Raw genomic sequence first — 22873 nt, 5'->3', positions numbered from 1 at the left:
CTTCTTGGTCTACCAGTATGTTTGCCTTTAACAACCTTCCCATGTTGTTTGTATTTGGTCCAGATTTTAGACACAGCTGACTGTGAACAACCAACATATTTTGCAACATTGCATGATGATTTACCCTCTTTTAAGAGTTTGATAATCCTCTCCTTTGTTTCAATTGACATCTATGGTGTTGGAGCCATGATTCATGTCAGTCCACTTGGTGCAACAGCTCTCCAAGGTGTGATCACTCCTTTTTAGATGCAGACTAACGAGCAGATCTAATTCGATGCAGGTGTTAATTTTGGGTATGAAAATTTACAGGGTGATTCCACAATTTTTTCCCTATGCTTGGTTAAAAAAAGTAACCATTACTGACTACCACATTTTTTGTTCTTGATTTCTTTTAGTGTTTCTTAAAGTCAGAAAGTTGCCATTAGAAATGACTTTAGTTTTGTGCCATATCTGTGATCTGCTCTTTTTCTACAAAATTAAACAACTGAATGAACATCCTCCAAGGCCGGTGATTCCATAATTTTTGCCAGGGGTTGTAGATCAACCCTTACCTGTGTCTGCAGTCTCTGTCAGATGACGCTCATCACACGGACTGTAAGGGTATGTGTCCACGGTCAGTAAACGCTGCTTGTTTGACGCTGCGCAGAGCTGCAGCGTCAAACACGCAGCGTCCAGATGTTCCAGCATAGTGGAGGGGATTTTATGAAATCCCGTGTCCACTATGCGTGGAAACACGCATCCGACTTCCCTGCGACTCCGGATATGCTGCGCGTCTTTTCAGATCGCAGCATGTCCGTGCTACCTGCGGCGACGCTGCGTCGCCGCAAGTAATATCACAGGGCGCTATGGCGAGGGTGCGATGATCCCGGATGTGTACAGTTAACACATCCGGCATCATCGCGTCCCAGAAAGGGGGTGGGGCTTAGCGCCGAGCGGCTTTGCTGCTCCGGCGATACCGCCGGCCATCCTGACCGTGGACACGTACCCTAAGAAAACAGCAGCCTGCCAAAATACTGCGAATTCAAGATCCTCGCTCTCAAATATTTACTTCTAACAAAAAAAATAAAATCCTTCATGAGCTCATATTATGGATACGTTCGCTGTCAGATTTCCTATAAAAGGCAAATAATGAGTTTTTATAACGATCAATTCGCAGCACGTATGGCTTCCTGCTCAGAATCGGCACTGGCCCATGTTCCACTTTGGCCAGCACATTATTGAGCTGCGCTTTCTATGCTCATCCTGTGTGTAATAATGTCTCATTGACATGCCTTGAATTAGCGATCACTCCGTGCCTTATTGTATGCGTCGCCATGGAATATCATTAATCCAACATTCATTCCTGAGAAGGAAAGTCACACAGTTCCCAATAAAAATGGAATGGGGGTCCGCATACTTACTCAAGCTCTACTCTATTTCAATAGGACTGAAGGACGTAGCTGTTTATAAATCTTATTAAAGAACATGGAGCTGAGGTTGAGCCTGTATAACACCTCCTCATTCACACAGGGGACTCTGGACCCTCTGCCAGGATCGCTGATGTAAGCCGGACTCCCAGCAATCATACATTTATCATCTATCCTGATTAAAAATTGTTTTCATTTGAAGCATGCAGCTCCTAATCAGACCTATGTGTCTCCATAGTAACGGACAACAAACCTTGTGCAGTCTGATTGTGCAGTCTTACTCCTGTTCACCAGCCCCATCGCTATTGTACTGCATGTTCAGTAGATGGAAATATTGTCAGCCAGAAGCATAAGAAGGAATATTTCCGGCATTGGTACGAAAGCATATTACAGGCCATAACTGGCTTTTTATTGCAAAATATTTAGAAAAGTATGGCATTATGACAGCACTATAGAGGCTGGTATTTCCTTTACCCTAAATGTCTGTCAAATGACTTCCCTGCCCGAAACTGAAGGTGTACCTCCCCGTAATCCCTTAATGATTTCTTTTGAGGATAGATAACATTATTTTCAGGTGATTTGTGGATTACCTACTTAGCAAATGATCTATTAATTAGATCAGGTTATCGAAATGTACGGTAACTATTTAAAGGTACATAACTTTACATGCACAGTATAATGTCAGCTTGTAAAGGTGGCCATCGGGGGCACTGTTGTCCTGTTATACAGCAATGCACAGAATTATTATGTAGTTTCTTTATTAAATACGTCCTAAGAAGAAAATATCTCTGTAAGGGCTGTCCCACACGTCCAGATAATTCCGGTACCGGAATAAATCGGTACCGGAGTTATCCGTGTCCGTGTGCCTGGGAACTCACGGAGGCCATACGTGCGGCACACGTGTGCCGCCCGTATGGCGAGTGGGTACCACACGGAGCGTGTGGTACCCACTCTGCATGGTGCTGAAGCTGCGATTCATATCTTCCCTGCAGCAGCGTTTGCTGCAGAGAAAATATGAAGAATAGTGTTTAAAATAAAGATCCATGTGTCCGCCGCCCCCCCACCCCCTGTGCGCCCCCCCCGCTGGTCAGAAAATACTTACCCGCTCCCTCGCTGCTTCCTGGTCTGGCCGCGGCTTCTCCTGCATGCAGTCACGTGGGGCCGATCATTTACAGTCATGAATATGTGGCTCCACCTCCCATAGGGGCGGAGCCGACTATTCATGATTGTAAATGATCGGCCCCACGTGACCGCATACAGTAGCAGGCGCGGCCAGACCAGGAAGGAGCGAGGGAGCGGGTGAGTATTTTCTGACCAGCGGGGGGGCGCACAGGGGGTGGGGGGGCGGCGGACACCTAAATCTTTATTTTTAACACTATTCTTCATATTTTCTCTACAGCAAACGCTGCTGCAGGGAAGATATGAATACCGGCTTCAGCACCATGTGGGGGGGACAGCGCTTACTGTAGCGCTGTCTCCTGCACGCACACGGACCCCAGACGGAGAATGTCCGTGTGAGGTCCGTGTTTTACGCGGACCCATTGACTCTATTGGGTCCGTGTAAAACGTGCGCTCCCACGAACACTGACATGTCTCCGTGTTTGGCACACGGAGACACGGTCCGCAAAAAATCAATGACATCTGAACAGATGCATTGATTTTTATGGGTCTACGTGTGTCAGTGTCTCCGGTACGTGAGGAAACTGTCACCTCACGTACCGGAGCCACTGACGTGTGAAACCGGCCTAAGGCCTCCTTCACACATATCCTGATGATTTCTGTACAGGAAAAGCCAGTACTGGTGAGCTACATGAAATAAAAATGCACATTTATTTAAAAACAAAGTTATTCTCACCTTATGCTTATTCCATTGAAGCCCTTGTCCGGTGTAAAAGACAGAAAATAATAAACATCCATTATACTCACCTTATGCCTAATCCTTTGAAGCCCTTCTCTCCTGTAAAAAAAACACAACAATAATAATAAACAGCCATATCCCAGGCTATTATTATCAACCCACAGCTATTTAACCTTTGCTGGTTTGAATTTATAAGGGGACTCTGTCATTTTTTTCTAGGGTCCCCTATAAATTCACCAGGAAAGGCTAAGGGTATGTGTCCACGTTCAGGATTGCATCAGGATTTGGTCAGGATTTTTCATCAGTATTTGTAAGCCAAAACCAGGAGTGGGTGATAAATGCAAAAGTGGAGCATATGTTTCTATTATACTTTTCCTCTAATTGTTCCACTCCTGGTTTTGGCTTACAAATACTGATGAAAAATCCTGACCAAATCCTGATGCAATCCTGAACGTGGACACATACCCTTAGTCCTGTCCACTGTGCTTGTAATGTAAAAGGCTGCTATTCCTGATAGTGGGCACACAGTCAATGGTGTACAGAAAACCGCACCCAATCCAGGAGAGCGCGTCCATACCCAGACGGTGCAGTAAAAACGGATGAAATGCAGACATTTATTATTAACTGTTCCCTCGTCGACCAGAAGGTGGCAGCACAGGCCCGTAGTGAGCGGTGTGCAAGACTGAGGCACCCGGAAGGAAAGCGTTAGTATTGGCCAACCACAACATGGAGTCCCCGTGCCTCACAGATACCGGAAGTCAGCTGGTTGTCACCGGGCAACGATGGCGGCGGATGGGGACTTTCTGCTGCGATACAGAGCCGTTTCTAATAAGCTCAAAAAGTGAGAGACGTGATATGTATATACCCGATGTGTGTGACAATGAGGGTGGCATATCAGATGTGTGTGTGATACCGGGGGTTATGATATATCGGATGTGTGTGATATGGGGGTGATGATATATCAGATGTGTGTGATATGGGGGTGATGATATATCGGATGTGTGTGTGATACCGGGGGTGATGATATATCGGATGTGTGTGTGATACCGGGGGTGATGATATATCGGATGTGTGTGATATGGGGGTGATGATATATCGGATGTGTGTGTGATACCGGGGGTGATGATATATTGGATGTGTGTGATACCGGGGGTGATGATATATCGGATGTGTGTGTGATACCGGGGGTGATGATATATCAGATGTGTGTGTGATACCGGGGGTGATGATATATCGGATGTGTGTGATATGGGGGTGATGATATATCAGATGTGTGTGTGAGACTGGGGGGTGATGATATATCGGATGTGTGTGTGATACGGGGGGTGATGATATATCAGATGTGTGTGTGATACCGGGGGTGATGATATATCGGATGTGTGTGATATGGGGGTGATGATATATCGGATGTGTGTGTGATACCGGGGGTTATGATATATCGGATGTGTGTGTGATACCGGGGGTGATGATATATCAGATGTGTGTGTGATACCGGGGGTTATGATATATCGGATGTGTGTGTGATACCGGGGGTGATGATATATTGCATGTGTGTGATATGGGGGTGATGATATATCAGATGTGTGTGTGATACCGGGGGTGATGATATATTGGATGTGTGTGATACCGGGGGTGATGATATATCGGATGTGTGTGTGATACCGGGGGTGATGATATATCGGATGTGTGTGATACCGGGGGTGATGATATATCAGATGTGTGTGTGATACCGGGGGTTATGATATATCGGATGTGTGTGTGATACCGGGGGTGATGATATATCAGATGTGTGTGATATGGGGGTTATGATATATCGGATGTGTGTGTGATACCGGGGGTGATGATATATCGGATGTGTGTGATATGGGAGTGATGATATATCAGATGTGTGTGTGATATGGGGGTGATGATATATCGGATGTGTGTGATATGGGGGTGATGATATATCAGATGTGTGTGTGATATGGGGGTGATGATATATCAGATGTGTGTGTGATACCGGGGGTGATGATATATCAGATGTGTGTGTGATACCGGGGGTGATGATATATCAGATGTGTGTGATATGGGGGTTATGATATATCGGATGTGTGTGTGATACCGGGGGTGATGATATATCGGATGTGTGTGATATGGGAGTGATGATATATCAGATGTGTGTGTGATACCGGGGGTGATGATATATCAGATGTGTGTGTGATACCGGGGGTGATGATATATCAGATGTGTGTGATATGGGGGTGATGATATATCGGATGTGTGTGTGATACCGGGGGTGATGATATATCAGATGTGTGTGTGATACCGGGGGTGATGATATATCGGATGTGTGTGATACCGGGGGTGATGATATATCAGATGTGTGTGATATGGGGGTTATGATATATCGGATGTGTGTGTGATACCGGGGGTGATGATATATCGGATGTGTGTGATATGGGAGTGATGATATATCAGATGTGTGTGTGATATGGGGGTGATGATATATCGGATGTGTGTGATATGGGGGTGATGATATATCAGATGTGTGTGTGATATGGGGGTGATGATATATCAGATGTGTGTGTGATACCGGGGGTGATGATATATCAGATGTGTGTGTGATACCGGGGGTGATGATATATCAGATGTGTGTGATATGGGGGTTATGATATATCGGATGTGTGTGTGATACCGGGGGTGATGATATATCGGATGTGTGTGATATGGGAGTGATGATATATCAGATGTGTGTGTGATACCGGGGGTGATGATATATCAGATGTGTGTGTGATACCGGGGGTGATGATATATCAGATGTGTGTGATATGGGGGTGATGATATATCGGATGTGTGTGTGATACCGGGGGTGATGATATATCAGATGTGTGTGTGATACCGGGGGTGATGATATATCAGATGTGTGTGATATGGGAGTGATGATATATCGGATGTGTGTGATACTGGGAGTGATGATATATCAGATGTGTGTGATACTGGGAGTGATGATATATTGGATGTGTGTGATATGGGGGTGATGATATATCGGACGTGCGATACCGGGGTGATGATATATCGGACGTGCGATACTGGGGGTGATGATATATCGGATGTGTGTGATACTGGGAGTGATGATTATCGGATGTGTGTGATACTGGGAGTGATGATATATTGGATGTGTGTGATATGGGAGTGATGATATATCAGATGTGTGTGTGATACCGGGGGTGATGATATATCAGATGTGTGTGTGATACCGGGGGTGATGATATATCAGATGTGTGTGATATGGGGGTGATGATATATCGGATGTGTGTGTGATACCGGGGGTGATGATATATCAGATGTGTGTGTGATACCGGGGGTGATGATATATCAGATGTGTGTGATATGGGAGTGATGATATATCGGATGTGTGTGATACTGGGAGTGATGATATATCAGATGTGTGTGATACTGGGAGTGATGATATATTGGATGTGTGTGATATGGGGGTGATGATATATCGGACGTGCGATACCGGGGTGATGATATATCGGACGTGCGATACTGGGGGTGATGATATATCGGATGTGTGTGATACTGGGAGTGATGATTATCGGATGTGTGTGATACTGGGAGTGATGATATATTGGATGTGTGTGATATGGGAGTGATGATATATCGGATGTGTGTGTGATACCGGGGGTGATGATATATCGGATGTGTGTGATACCGGAAGTGATGATATATCGGATGTGTGTGATACTGGGGATGATATATCAGATGTGTGTGTGATACCGGGGGTGATGATATAACAGTAGTAGTACGTAGCTTTTCTCAGTACAGTGACTTAAGGCCCCGTCTCACATAGCGAGATCGCTAGCGAGATCGCTGCTGAGTCACAAGTTTTGTGACGCAACAGCGACCTCAGTAGCGATCTCGCTATGTGTGACACGTACCAGCGACCAGGCCCCTGCTGTGAGATCGCTGGTCGTGTCGGAATGGCCTGGACCTTTTTTCGGTCGTTGAGGTCCCGCTGACATCGCTGAATCGGTGTGTGTGACACCGATCCAGCGATGTCTTCACTGGTAACCAGGGTAAACATCGGGTTACTAAGCGCAGGGCCGCGCTTAGTAACCCGATGTTTACCCTGGTTACCAGCGTAAATGTAAAAAAAACCAAACAGTACATACTCACCATCTGATGTCCGTCAGGTCCCTTGCCGTCCGCTTCCTGCTCTGACTGAGTGCCGCCGTACAGTGAGAGCACGGCACAGCAGTGACGTCACCGCTGCGCTCTGCTCTCACTGTACGGCCGGCACTGTCAGAGCAGGAAGCAGACGGCAAGGGACCTGACGGACATCAGATGGTGAGTATGTACTGTTTGTTTTTTTTGGTAACCAGGGTAAACATCGGGTTACTAAGCGCAGCCCTGCGCTTAGTAACCCGATGTTTACCCTGGTTACCCGGGTGCTGCAGGGGGACTTCGGCATCGTTGAAGACAGTTTCAACGATGCCGAAGTCGTTCCCCTGATCGTTGGTCGCTGGAGAGAGCTGTCTGTGTGACAGCTCCCCAGCGACCACACAACGACTTACCAACGATCACGGCCAGGTCGTATCGCTGGTCGTGATCGTTGGTAAATCGCTATGTGAGACGGGGCCTTTAAAGTGAACCAGTCAGCAGTAATCTACAGGCACTGTCAGTTTGGCGCTGTTAAACTGATTAAAATGATACCTGGGGTGAAGAAATCCATTTTGTGGTTCCAGTGTAATCAGTGATAGAAGTTTTCAGTTAATGATATGCCCGTGCCCCGGGGAGGGACTGTAGACAGAGTCTTATCTTCCTGTTCTAAGGCAGAGAAACCAAGGAAAGTCTGTCCCACAGGCCGCCCTGAAATACAGTCTGTCTCTATGATGAGGTTCGGGGCAGCTTGTGGGCAGGTCTTTCCTTGGTTTCTCTGCCTAAGATAAGACTCTGCCTACAGTCCTGCCCTAGTAGATTAGGGAGACAAAAAGTGCATATAGGGTCTTATCCTCAGATTAAGTGCAGTTTTTTAACAGGGAGCTGCTCACCTGATGGTGTAAAAGGCAAAAAGCATGTGCGTATCGGCTGCTGCAGATCCACGGGCCGCCCACGCGACCTCAGAGACGTTGTGCAGGATAGTTTGTGGATTAAGTCCGCGCTGCCACAATAATACAGATTCAAATGTAATGAAAAGCTCTGGTGGTTTTTTGAACGCGTTTCAAGGTCTATCTGACCCCTTCATCAGGAAAATACCACAAAGATGTCTTTGAAGAGGTCAGATAGACCTTGAAATGCATTGAATAAACCACCAGAGCTTTTCATTACATTTGAATCTGTATTATTGTGGCAGCGCGGACGTAATCCACAAACTATCCTGCACAACGTCTACAGTCCTGCCCTGAAGCACGTTCATATCATTAACTGAAAACGAATACTAATTACACAAGAACCACAAGACAGATTTCTTCACCCCAGGTATATCGGTGCCAACCTGACACTCTCTATATTTAAAGGGAACCTGTCACCCCCAAAATGGAAGGTGAGCTAAGCCCACCGGCATCAGGGGCTTATCTCCAGCATTCTGTAATGCTGTAGATAAGCCCCCGATGTATCCTGAAAGATGAGAAAAAGAGGTTATATTATACTCACCCAGGGGCGGTCCCCGCTGCGGTCCGGTCTGATAGGTGTCCCGGTCCGGGGCCTCCCATTTTCATCGGATGGCGTCCTCTTCTTGACTACACGCTCCGGCGCAGGCGTACTTTATCTGCCCTGTTGAGGGCAGAGCAAAGTACTGCAGTGTGCAGGCGCTGGGCCTCTCTGACCTTTCCCGGCGCACTGCAGTACTTTGCTCTGCCCTCAACAGGGCAGGGCAGCGTGAAGACAAGAAGACAACGTCATCGTAAGAAGATGGGAGGCCCCGGACTGCGACGCCCATCGGACCAGAACCGGATCGGACTGCCCCCAGGTGAGTATAATCTAACCTCTTTTTCTCATCTTTCAGGATACATCGGGGGCTTATCTACAGCATTACAGAATGCTGTAGATAAGCCCCTGATGCCGGCGGGCTTAGCCCAACTTCCATTTTGGGGGTGACAGGTTCCCTTTAACGTAGAAAAATCCTGCTGACTGGTTCACTCTAAATAGAAAATGTACCAAAATGTGTTGCTTCCTTTCAATCACATTTCTCCCCTGACTGCACTTTGCTAAAAACTAAGCAAAAACAAACCCCAGTGTTCTCCTGCTCCCCGGGTCTAGCAGTGAGTCTCCACCTCTGTTCCCGGTCTCTGGCATTGGCAGCGGTGTTGCTGTCACGTCGACAGGGCTGCCGCCAGTGATTGAGCTCAGCGGCTGTGAACAGGGCGCTCTGTCTACACAGGAATTCGCTGCTAGAGCCGCTAAGCTCACTTATTGGCTGTCCCCATGTCCGCACTGCTGCCAATACTAATCACTGAGAGCAGCCGCAGAGACTCCTTGGTGGACCCGAGGAAGGTGAGTACAGTGGGGTTTTTGTTTTTTTTTAAACGCAGGCATGGAAGAAATGTAATTGAAAGGGATGAACCCCTTTAAGGGTAGAATTCTTATCCCAGAACGAGTACTATGATATATATTATAAGTAGTGGGATTAGGAGTAAGAGCTGTAATGTCTATAGGCTGTTTTGAATCCATGAAACATGGAGGTCCGTTTCCGTGTTGCAGCACTGGCTTACTATTCACAGGGCCCACAATTTAAACAATCAGCTGTCAAGTCCTCCGCGTGTCATGCAGTCATCCAACCACTTGGCAGTATTTCAATTGCAAAGTGACACAGGACGTGATAAGTCCTATATGAAAAGTGTATGTGATACGAGAAGTGGCTATAAAATAAAACTATATAAAGTCGATAAAAATGTGCTGCACAACGTGGACATGGTGCGTTATTTTGCCATGGGAAAAAAGCAGGATATGCCAAAGTAATGTCCTGTTCCAATGTGTTTAGGTTCATAGTACAGAGGCGTCCACATGGTATACATGGGGCCTATATGTCAGCAGCTGGGTGACTTCCAGCTCATTATTTTGGGCATCATGTTCACAGGACAACACAACATTTTTGCAGCTCACATGCGTATGATAGAGCAGAATGTGACGGTGCCCACACTGAGTGGTATGATAGAGCAGAATGTGCAGGTGCCCACACTGAGTGGTATGATAGAGCAGAATGTGCAGGTGCCCACACTGAGTGGTTTGATAGAGAAGAATGTACCAGTGCCCACGCTGAGTGGTATGATAGAGCAGAATGTGCAGGTGCCCACACTGAGTGGTGTGATAGAGCAGAATGTGCCGGTAACCACGCTGAGTGGTATGATAGGGCAGGATGTGCCGGTAACTACGCTGAGTGGTATGATAGAGAAGAATGTGCCGGTGCCCACGCTGAGTGGTATGATAGAGCAGAATGTGGCGGTACCCACGCTGAGTGGTATGATAGAGCAGAATGTGCCGGTAACCACGCTGAGTGGTATGATAGAGCAGAATGTGCCAGTGCCCACGCTGAGTGGTATGATAGAGCAGAATGTTCCGGTGCCCACGCTGAGTGGTATGATAGAGCAGAATGTGCCGGTAACCACGCTGAGTGGTATGATAGAGCAGAATGTGCCAGTGCCCACGCTGAGTGGTATGATAGAGCAGAATGTGCCGGTACCTACGCTGAGTGTGCACCTTCCCTGACACTGTGAGTCCACCGCTTAGCTCCTCCAGTATTAGTGTGTAGGGAGCACTCACTGTGAGAAAGCAAGCTGTCAAGCTCAGACACAGGGCTAAATATGTGAATCGGAGGGTATAACAGTGCCTCCAGCCTCTGGCCACTATATGTGTGCACCAAAGCACCCTCATTTGCATATGGATTAAAAATGTCTCTTCCAGCACATGTCATCAGTCTCCGGTGTGGAGAGCAGACGTTTGTCACTGCGATTGTGTGGGCATGATCTTCTTTTCCTAGTGTGTTGCTTATGATTTTTCAGCATCAGAAATAGAAAGAAGCACACACCCCCAGTGAAATCTCTCTGGTATCGCCCACTCAGACTTAAAAAGTTAACTGTTTAGGTACCAAATACCTGATAGCTAATATCTCCAAAACAGTCGACATAAAAACCTCAAAACGTTTTTTCTTCTCTGCAGCACTGATTACATCCTGTGTCCGGTTCAACATGGCACATTTGGGGAAAAGTCCTTTTTAATAATGTTCTAGCCATCTTTTTATAATAATTGATAACTAGTGAAATAATTAATGAGAGGGCGGCCACAGACAGACAGATGATGTGTGCTCTTTAAGGGTTTGTTAATACAGTTGAAGACATGAATTTTCTTATTAGTGTATTTTACATGAAAGGGGTTTTCCATTACAAGGACAACCCCTGGATCTAAATGTTTGGCAGTGATAAAATTAAAAAGCCTTTAGTCACCTCTGGCGCCATTCCAGCAGTGTCAGCACTGGAAGTCCCAGAGCTGTCCTGTGATTGTGACGCCTGACCCCAGCGCCCAATCAGTGCTGGTGTCGCTGTTCCCGCCTCCTGTCGAATTGAACCTGAAGAGGAAGTGAGAGATGAGCCGCAGCCCGGACTTCCTCTTCACGTTCGATTCTCAATACATGAGAACACAATTTCAGCCATTTCTGATATGTAAATTTCTCTTTGTAGACGATTTCTGCGGAAGCCCAATGTTGCAGAAGCCAGTGAACAGTTTGGTAAGTGCTTTCTGGACTTTACATGTGGTCTAAACTCTTCTTCCGCCATGGTATATAGGGCTTTATGGCCTTTTTCTAGGACATTAATGGGATAGTCCAGTGAAAATAACTACCGGAAAGGTGATAACTTGTTGATTGGTGGAGGTCTGACCTCACGGGCCCTCACTGATTAGCAGAACTGGGGAATGTTATACCTGTTAGATCTGGAGGGGCTTCACCAGAGGAGATCCATTTACCCCTGTCCTCTGCAGTCTCATCACTGTACTTCCTGCAGTTATTTTCTCTGATGAAGCCCCATCAGACTGGGGCGTCTGGAAGAATGATTTTCCAGAGAAGAAAAGGTCAGGGCTACAATGAGCCTTGTGTCATTCCAATTGTAATGCATTCAGATCATTCATGTGTGGGTTACTTTTCATCCATGGAGGGGACTCGCACTGCCATGAATAAAGAATAGGATCTGAACAGCCTCCGAGAGCAACTTCTCCCAACTGTCTAGAAGCGATTTAATGCTGGAGACCATACCACAAGGCAAAAGTAACTGGCGTGTTTTTGGACCATAAGACGCACTCCTTAGTTTAGAGAAGGAGGAACATAGGAAAAAATATAATTTTTAACCTGTCATCAGAATCAGGCATGTATGTCAGGGGTTTCTGGTGTGTATTAGTCAGAATTTAGCTTATTGGGGTGTGGAGCAGGGTCACAGGAGGCAGGAACAGGGTTACTTGTACGTCATTTGACAGCAGCAGTGGGGCGGTGCTGCGGACCCTGGGCTCGTAGGAGAGGCTGTCCTGGCGAGGCGGGAGCAGAGTCCCCGCTGTGCTCATTGATCTCCCGGCAGTCTTCTGAGGCGGCGCGTGCTCAGATTTAGATCTTGGCTCGTCATTGACAACAACTCGCATCATTTTACTGAAGGCCTGTTTCTCATTGCCAGGACACCCCCTCCTCATAGCCCAGAGCCCGCTGCATTGCCCCACTCCTACCGTCGTCCTGTGACCATGCTCCTAAGCAGCCCCCCAAGTAAGCTACATATGGACTATAGGACACAATCCCTTTTTCCTCTAGAAATTTTTTGGGAAAAGGTGCATCTTATAGTCTGAAAAATGCTGTGAATGGCTCAGTGAAAAAACTGTGAAACTTTGAGTCCATTGTCAAGAAACTCCTCAGATCTCAATCCAATTGAGAACTTGTGGTCAATCCTCAAGATGCAGGCGGGCAGAAAAATACCGAAATTGTGTTGAATTCCACGGACTGTTGTGACAAGAATGAGTTGCCATTATTGATGATGGAACGTTCTCACTTGTTAACCGAGTGACTTCGCCTTGCTCAACAAAAATATGTTCGAGTCCCCGCACCTGCATGTCTCGAGTATGTTCGACACCCGCAGCTCATGGAGGGATAACCTAACAAACAGGCAATCGCTGGAAGTGTTACGGCTGTCTAACAACTGAGACATGCAGCCGCGGGGACTCCAACATAGTGTTTGAGCATGCCAAAGTCACTCGGTTAGCACCCAAGCACGTTCGCTCATCACTAGTTGCCATCCGTCAGGATTTGGCCCAGGAGCTGATATTCAGCTGACAAGGTGAAGGCTTGAAAATTAAGGGTCAACGCTGTAAATATTGAGAATTTCCATAGACTTGATGTATTTGTCTATAAAAGTATGAAAACTTATGAAATGCTGATAATTTGTTCTTCAGGAACCATAGAAACCTCTAACTAAATGATCTGAAACGCTCTAGTAACAAATTTGTGTCAGTCTCAAAACGTTTGGCAATGACTGTACACAGATCCAACAGAAACATCTGGTGTTTTCCATCTTGGAAAGGTTTTGCTTTTGTTCTTGACATCACCTCCGTCTCATTTTTGGTAAACCGTCCTCCATCCTGTGAATGTTGTACACACAGTTCCATTTCTGTAGGTTTCTGGCCATAGACGTGTTAATGACCCGGACTGTGACAACACTAGCCTGCTACAGGCTGACCGTGTGTCCTGTTGGACATTACTTCTCCATGGTAGGTGACATGGATAATGATGACAGCAGCCTACGTGCTATTATAGTGCGATTATCTAAAGTCCTCCAACAAGGAGGCTGGAACATCACATTTCGCAGGGCGTGGCGTATTTCTGAATTTTGCTGTCACAGTCTTGTATTTAGGTTTATTGTGGTTATTCATCTCTTAGGTCAACTGGCAAAAGAGCTGAAGCAGCAGGACTGTCTCCAGTATGCCGGGTTCTGTAACCTGGCCATGGCTCGGTAAGTAGATCTCTGCCTATAAAACCTACAAGAAGCAAAATGATCATAAACCCTGCTGTAACTAAATAAGCAAAAAGCAAAAGTGCATTTAAATAACTTTGGGTTCTTAGTAACACTGTTTGATCACAAATGGCATAACAGCCATCCCACCACAGCAAGGTGACCCTGATCGGGATGGTCCTACTCTGTCTAATATTATAAACCTGCCTATAGTAATGCAGGGTGCTGGACTACATTTCACTTGTGGTTTGTTTTGCAGGTGTGAGCAGACGCTGTTCAATGCCCCCGGAGAAGCCATGGCCCTGACTGAGGCCGCCCGCCTCTTTTTGCAGGAGGAGAAGGAGACTCAACGATTAAAATGTCCAGGGTTTGAGGAACATTTGCAGGCAGCCATTAACTGCTACAGCTTTGCAATCAAGGTTAGCTGTAGGCTGGCCCACGTGGTGCACAAATAGCCAACCTTACTTTCGTATATAGAGGGGTCATTTACCGTATATGGGCACCAACTCATCAAACAGTGTGTCATTTTTGTGTTCCTTGGGGAATGATACTGCTGCCTACATTAAAGGGGTTGTCCACTGTTAGGACAACCCCTTCTTAAAGGGAACCTGTCACCCCCCCAGGCGTTTGTAACTAAAAGAGCCACCTTGTGCAGCACTAATGCTGCATTCGGACAAGGTGGCTCTTTTAGTTATGCTCCTTGCACACGCTGAAATAAACACTTATAAAATGTGCCCCTCATACCGTGAAATCGCCAGGGCATTTGGGAAGGTTCCATGCGATGCCACGGCGATTAGGGATCAGCTGACGCCGCACAGTCTGAAGAAGGTGGAGGGAGATGAGTGAGAGGCGAAGATATGCACTGCGCATGCCCATGAATCCCAGCCCCGCAGTATGAATAAATCAGAAGACACTGCGGGGCGGGATCTCGGGCAGCGCGGCCGCACAGGCCCAGTCCACCTGATATCAAATGATGTCAGAAGACGGGCAGCGCTAACTGCGCATGCCCAAGGGATAACATAACAGCGCAGGCTCCGGGACAGATTCAAACAACTCTGAGGAGGCCGCGCCAAGGGGGTATGAATGACGGCTGTGCTGCGTCTGATTAAGAAGGAAAGGCCCGCCTACCTGGCGATTTCATGGTATGAGGGGGCACATTTTCTAAGTGTTTATTTCAGCGTATGCAAGGAGCATAACTAAAAGACCAACTTGTTAGAATGCAGCATTAGTGCTGCACAAGGTGGCTCTTTTACCACACCTGGGGGGGGGTGACAGGTTCCCTTTAAACTAAATGTTTTGCCCCCAATAAAATAATAGTTAATAAAGCCTGTACTCCCCTCCCATGCCGGTGCCATTCCCGCGGTGTCAGCGTTCGCTCTCCCCAGGGCTGTGATGTGGTGTTGTAAACACGTAACGCCGACACCCAATCAGCACAGGCGTCACTGTCTCCACCTTCGGACAAACTAGACATGAAGAGGAAGCCGGGGATCAGTTGTGGCCTAGATTTCCTCTTCATGTTTGGTTTGTTCAAGGGGGAGAAAGTGATGCCTGTGCTGAATGGACGCTGGGCATCATGAGTCATTCCACCGCATCACAGCCCCGGGACGGCTGGAACGGAGTCGGCATGGAGGTGAGTATATATAGGCTTTATTATTTTATCAGGGCTGAACTTTTAGGGGTTGTCCTAGTCGTGGACATTCCCTCTAAGCTGCACATCCTTAGCATGTCTGCCCAGATTCACCGGCAGCTTCTACACTGGGAGAGTTACTCTACAGCCACCAGCTCCGATAACACTCCCATGGGTTGCCTTTTAATCCGTTTTTTTATCAAGCATGAGACAAATTTAGAATTTGCAATATTTTACGTTAAAGGAAACCTGTCATGCGATTCATGATACTCAAACCGTGGGCAGCAAGAATGGCAGCTGACTGCACCAGTGTAGCCAGGTATTGTATCCTCAGAATGGCCCCGGTGTTTCAGAGTAAATATACATTGAAGGTCTGTCTGGGGACCACGACCATAAACCAGAGTAGTCTAACGCCACCTCTGGCCAGCTCCTCCCAGCACTGCTGGAGGTGATGGACAGGTCTCTCTGGTGTACATTGGGAGAGACCTAGCATTTCCCAAGAGCAGCGAAGGGGACGGAGGCCGACTAGTCCCCAGCTACGGTCCCTGGCCGGATCTTCACAGCATGTTAATATGTTCTCTATAAAACCAGAGCCTTTCAGAGAATAATTCACCTTTCTGCATGTGTGTGCCCAGGCTGCCATTTGTGGTACCTGCGGTCTGGGCAGGATGAAATCACCAGATATATTCCCTGTAGAGGGCTATTCCTATCATCAAAGATGGGTGTCAGTAGGAATTGCTTGTAAAAACAAGTAGCTTTCCCATGTAAAGCTTATTAAAATGTACCAGCGTTCTCCTGGAATCACTCATTTTTCTCTGTATACAGCTCACCGCATAGGGTGATGGCCACCGCTGCAGGCGGTCGGTGGCCGAACATGAGCAGCGCTTAGAAGCTCCATTTTCTTGAGTTTGTAAGCACTTCACTGAAGCTGGCTGGGATCGCTAGAGCGCACTAATGGTTCCCAGGATGAAGATGGGCCACGATGTCCTTAGTAGGAGCAAATTATCCCCCCCAGTTGTCACATCTTTGTCTTGGCACTAGGACGTGTTGGATGCTGGAGAACATGTCCGCACACACCTCATACACTTAGTCACCATCGCTCTGCTTCCATTAGTAAACACTTTCCACATTATAGGAATCTTCTTTTCTCTTGATCCGGACTTGGTGTTTATTTAACATTTTCTTCATCTGAAATCTCGATTGACCGACTTTGACTGAGGTACTTTGTAGAGTCACGCGAGCGTCCTCGAGTATCTCAATGATGAAAGTGTTTGCACAATCCTAGTGTGAACTGTGAGTAACAGATCTCCGGCATTCATGCTAAGACATCATCCCCTGCCATAAGAGGGTCCCCCGGGAAGACGAAACCTTACTGTGTATTAGTTCTCATAGGTCGGACACTCATGTCCTTGGTAAGTTAATAAATCCCTTGGTTTCTCCTGTTCCAGGTTTACATTGAGCTGAACCAGCCCGTGATGGCAGCCAGTTTGTGTCTGGAGCTGGGAAATTCCCTAAAGGTATTTTCTGGATTGTTTTGCTTCTCTTACATTGTTGTAACTTTGTCATTCATGAACTTTGTTTCCCTTTTTGTCATCATTTAGGGCGAAATTCTCATCCGTGTTGGGTTTGTGAAGTGTTTGTGTTATTTTAAAGGCAGGAATATTAGAAGATGCAGCTCTGTGTCAATTTCTGGAAACCTAAATACAATCTGCTTGAGGTCATAATTGGCTCTGATTCGATCCGTCTGGTGGATCTGGCATAGTGTCGTGACTTCTGTGGTAAATGGTAGCCATGGCTCATTATAACTATTTTGAAGATAATATTTAATTTCCTAAATTACAATGTGCTTGTTGTTGCCCCCGAACCTTCAGGAGGCGTGATAGGAAGGGGCTGGCGAATTCCCATTGACTTACCTGGCCATTTGTATATAAGGCTACGTTCACATTTGCGGTCAGCGCCGCAGCGTCGGGCGCCGCAGCGTCGCCGCATGCGTCATGGACATGCGTTGTGCTGCGTTTTGCGCCGCATGGCCGCAAGCATTGGACGCAAGAAACGCTTCAAGTTGCATTTTTTTTGCGTCCAACTTTCGGCCAAAAAGGACGCATGCGGCGCAAAACGCAGCGTTTTAGCGTGCGTTTTGCCGCGTTTTTGTTTGCGTTGTGCGCTGCGGCGCCGACGCTGCGGCGCACAACGCAAATGTGAACGTAGCCTAAGCTGTTGCCTGATCTCGGCTTTCTGTAGGCTGCTCAGATTATCAGAAACTGAACTGGTGGGATGCATCGGAGAAGCCAGGGGTCAATTGTAATGTCTAAAATCTGGGTACACTTCCACCATAGCGCTCTGTGCTTTCTCCCATTGTTGGCCACAAATAAGACCCCATTGTGGGTAGAAATGTGGTGGAATTGTAGGTCTGGCCCTTCACAGAGCAGTATACTGTCTATGGAAAGAGGCTGAGCAGGTGTCACCATCACCCTCATTCATACATTTGGGATAGGACAATTTGGGGATATTGGAAGACGGGGAAACTAGTCTGATGTTGTTTTTGGAAAATATTTTCCAGTTTGAAGCGCATTAAATACAATATTACCTTGTTTACTGTGTTGCAACCTTGATCCTATAAGTGTAGTATTTGTTTTTCTAGTGTAGCAGATAAAATAACCTTGTTTTGTGCTTCCCACGTTCCCGCAGCGTAACCTCCTCACACATTGGTACTATAGAGATATCAGCCATCACCCTATTAAGTCCTGACTGTTGTGTTTGTTGGGAATCATTCAGACTTCAGTTTTTTTCACGTACGAGAAAAATGGTCCGAGTTTCATCAACGTCATTGGTCCGAGTTTCATCAACGTCATTGGTCCGAGTTTCATCAGTTTTTCTTAGATGTGAAAAATAGTTTCCCCATCTTCTATCAATGAGTCTATGAAAATCAGGCAGTAAACAGATGACTTCCGAATGCTCTTATTTTTTTCATGGAACTGTAGACTTGCATTATTAGGGTGCATTCAGTCCAATAGGCGGACACACCCCAAAATGATGCACGACTGAACGCACTTTCGCTCTGTCAGCGCCATTATAGTCTGTGGGAGTTCGGACATAAGCCCCGACGGGGCCACTGAGTGGGTGCCAGAACGCAGTGTGAAAGCACCATCAGTGACTTTGATCTGACACTCAGATCAATGTTAGACATGTCTCCGAGACATTGTGTCGACCACTTGGTCAGACTGGATACGTGAAGAATCCCACAGACTGTCATAGACACGAATGCGGGCTGAACGATCCCTCACTGTGAGAAGCATTGCTCTTCTGAAGTCAGGAATGGATTTCCTTACAATTATATTATAGAAATAAAAATGTTTGTAAGGAAAATGTGGAATAAAAGAAATGTAGTTTTGCTGAACCCGAAGTATTTAGTGTTGTTTTCTCTGATCCAGGACATGAACAAGCTCGGTGAGGCTGTGGTTTATTTCCAGCGAGCAGCAGAGTTACAGACACAAGTCCCCATCGAATGTCTTCTGTCTCTTGGATACGTCGCGTCGTGTAAGATCATGACACGTGAGTCACAGCCCGACGATTACTACATGTACCTCATTGCTTACTGTCATCGACCTGTTAAATTGTGAGGGGAGGATAAGATGGGGAGTCCACCTACAGGCACAATCCCTAAGGGTTTTAATTTAAAAAATGGGGTCACATATGGGGAGTTTCTGCTGTTCTGGCCCCTCAGGGACTGTGCACATGGCCCCCACAGACATGGCGCTCCTCTCCAGAGCCCTGCTGTGTGCCCATGTAGTAGCTTCCAGCCTCATACTGAGTATTGCTGAACATCCGGAGAAGTTACGTCCCAAATTGTGGGGTCCGTTTTCTTCTGTTACCTCTTGTTGAAATGAAAAATCTGGTGCTAAAACAGCACTAGAGTGGTCTTCCTCTTAAATGGGGTCACTTATTGGAAGTTTCTGCTATTTTGTCACCTTAGGGGCTCTCCAAATCCAGCATGGCATCCACAGCCTATTCTTCCGAATGTCAAACAGCTCTCCTTCCCTTCGGAGCCCTCCCGTGTGCAGATAGTAGTTTTTGACCACGTGTGGGGTATTGCTGATTTCAGGAGAAATTCTGGGATATATTTTCTATTATTACCCCTTGTGACAATGAAGCAATATTTTTGTGTAAAAAATATTGAGGTACCTTAAGGGGGTATTCCCATCTCAAAGACCCTCGCCCAATATATAGTAGATGTAATAATAATATTAGAAAATACCTCCAGTTAGAAATGTAGTATAGTTCTCCTGATAACCTAAGTTGCTTACACCATGTGCAGGGCAATGCAGTAGCTTACTTATTTATGGTTGCGACCACTCATATACTGACAGTTAGTTGCTAGTGGTCGTAACCATGGATACCTGATCTTTGCATTGCCCTGCATGTGGAGTAAGCCACATTGGTTATCACGAGAACTATACTACATTTCTTATTAGAGGTATTTGCCAATATTATTATTACACCATCTACATATTGGGATAGGATCTCAGAGAAGTGTAACAAACTTCCTGGCAGCAGTTTTGAATATGTTGATGGGTGAGTTCTTTACCTTTTTTTCCAACATATGAATTATTAATACGTCATGTGTCGTCTCCCTGACTTTGATATGGACCCTTGAACTGAGCCCGCATCTTGGCCGGCAAATGATGGCCGCAACATTCAGTCATCATCTGCTTGTAACAATCGCACGTTAAGTGGAGCTTCTTCCACAGCTGTGTTATTGCCCATCGGTGCGTCTGTAACATGATCACTGGACGCCGATGGGTTACAACCATGGGTCTGCTGCAGACCACTGTGCCAGTCATGGTGGTACTTCTGTGATAGCAACTTGTGGTTGATGTTCAAAGAACACCATGATTTTTACTATATTGTGGTATTTCTGTATAAAGCACAAGCAATCAGATGATCGCAAGTTCAAGTCCCCGAAGAGGACTACAAAACAACTAAAGAAAATATTCTCATAAATAAATGCAAATCAGATCAACCTAAATGAAGTACAGTGTGTCATGAAAGAAATGTAATTTTGCTTGTAGCTAGATTTACAGTAACTATTGCTGCCCAATTCTTCACTGACGGGAGTCAGCGCTGGGCGACAAGGAGGCTTCTCCAACAGCAAGGACCATAATGATGGAAATGTGAAGAATAGAAGACGACCATTCGAATGGATGGAAGAATAGCCAGAATGGCAGAGGCTCAGCCAGTGATCAGCTCCAGGATGATCACAGACAGTCTCAAGTTACCTGTGAGGACTGTGACAGAAGACGCCTGTGTGACGCTAATCTCTGAGCAAGAAGTTCCTGCAAAGTCCCACTGCTAAAAAAAAAGACATGCGCTGAGGTGGATACAATTTTACAGAGAACACATCAGCTGGCCTAAAGAGAAATGGAGAAACATTTTGTGGTCTGATGAAAATAAAATTATTCTTTTTGGGTCCAAGAGCCGCAAACAGTTCATCAGACGACCCCCAAACTCTGCATTCAGGCCACAGTACACTCTGCACACAGTGAAGCATGGTGGTGCAAGGATCATGATACGGGCATGTTTCTCTTACTATGGTGCAGGACCTGTTTACCGTATACCAGGGATCATGGACCAATTTCCATACAGTAAAATACTTGAAGACATCATGTTGCCCTACGCTGAAGAGGATATGCCCTTGAAATGGGTGTTTCACCAAGACAACGACCCTAAACACTCCAGTAAATGAGCAAAATCTTGGTTCCAGTACAACAAAATTGAGGTTATGGAATGTCCAGCCCAATCCCCGGATCTTAATCCGATAGAACACTTGTGGGGTGACATCAAAAATTCAGTTTCTGAGACAAAGCCAACAAATGCCAAGAGATAGTGGGATGTAGTGTAAGCATCCTGGGCTGGCATAACAGGTGACCGGGGCCAGAAGGTGGTGACTCAATGCAACATAGATGTGACGCAGATCTACAAAAGCGTGTGTAACAACTAAATGTCAGGTTAGGGATCCACAGGAAAGCTAAATCCTCAAAAAATAGTATATTGTGAGATTGTAAAGACACAGGCAGACACGGCTATTCTTTAGAACAGCCCAATGTTCCGTTTTTGTTGTTTTCTGTAAAGTAGTTACAAATGATCTACATTTCTCCTCATGTTTTGAATTAGCCAACAGTGTGCAATGTTCCCAATGCTGGAGATAATTACTAGTATGCAGATTTTGTGATGAACTCCTGTTTGTGAACACTGCTGTATAGTGAGCCATTCTCTCCATGGATAATCCTACTTCTGGTCCTCGGCTGACTTCTACTGTATCCCTCTCGTCTGCAGGAGATTATGACGGGGCTCTCGCTGTGTTCACAGAGATGCAGCTTTTGGCTCAGGAGAAGGGTCTTCATACACCAGGAAACAATGTGCCAGTAGGTAAGGAGACCAGTCAGATCAGGCTCTGAATGGAGAAATGGACTCCATGTGAAGTGATATAAACCCTTATGATCATATGATTTGCTTTTATCACCACTGCATAAAATCTATATACTGTATAGCCATATATTTCATTTCTATTCATGCCTCCATTTATTATTAGGTCATGATTGCAGATTTGTTAACCCCTTTACGACGTTGGGCGTAATAATACGTCCACCTCAGAATCCCTCCCTTTGATGTGGGCTCCGATCCTGGGCCCACATCTCTCCCGGCACATGTCAGCTGTTTTAAACAGCTGACATGTGCCTCTAACAGCCGTGGGCGGAATCACAATCCACCCGCGGCTGTTAACCCGTTAAATGCAGCTGTCAGTCTCTTGACAGCGGCATTTAACTCATTAATCCGGGAAGCACGTTGGAAATCCCGCCCATCAGTGACCCCTTCACGTAATCGCGGGTCACTGATGGGTTGACATGACAACCAGAGGTCTCCTGCAGACCTCTATGGTTGTCATAGCCAGGTTGCTATGAGCGCCGCCCCGTGGTTGGCGCTTATAGCAAGTGAGAATTTCTGCTACACACAGGCGATCTGATCATCG

The 22873-nt window shown here is 46.3% G+C and overlaps 1 protein-coding gene across 1 annotated transcript in view; it reads left to right on the top strand.

The window, feature by feature from the left end:
- The first annotated feature begins 3962 nt into the window (after positions 1–3962).
- The window catches only part of LOC143788124 (40-kDa huntingtin-associated protein-like), a 56342-nt gene continuing 37431 nt past the window's right edge, over positions 3963–22873 (top strand). The window contains exons 1-7 of the mRNA XM_077277521.1: positions 3963–4105; positions 11919–11965; positions 14147–14219; positions 14479–14638; positions 17295–17363; positions 19278–19398; positions 22180–22272. Coding sequence (XP_077133636.1) covers positions 4047–4105; positions 11919–11965; positions 14147–14219; positions 14479–14638; positions 17295–17363; positions 19278–19398; positions 22180–22272 — 622 coding nt within the window. The 5' untranslated portion in view covers positions 3963–4046. The remainder of the gene's footprint in view (positions 4106–11918; positions 11966–14146; positions 14220–14478; positions 14639–17294; positions 17364–19277; positions 19399–22179; positions 22273–22873) is intronic.

The sequence above is a fragment of the Ranitomeya variabilis genome, chromosome 8 (genome assembly GCF_051348905.1).
Source record: "Ranitomeya variabilis isolate aRanVar5 chromosome 8, aRanVar5.hap1, whole genome shotgun sequence".
NCBI lineage: Eukaryota > Metazoa > Chordata > Amphibia > Anura > Dendrobatidae > Ranitomeya > Ranitomeya variabilis.
The sequence above is the reverse complement of the archived record's forward strand: the minus strand, read 5'-3'. Positions and strand labels throughout refer to the sequence as shown.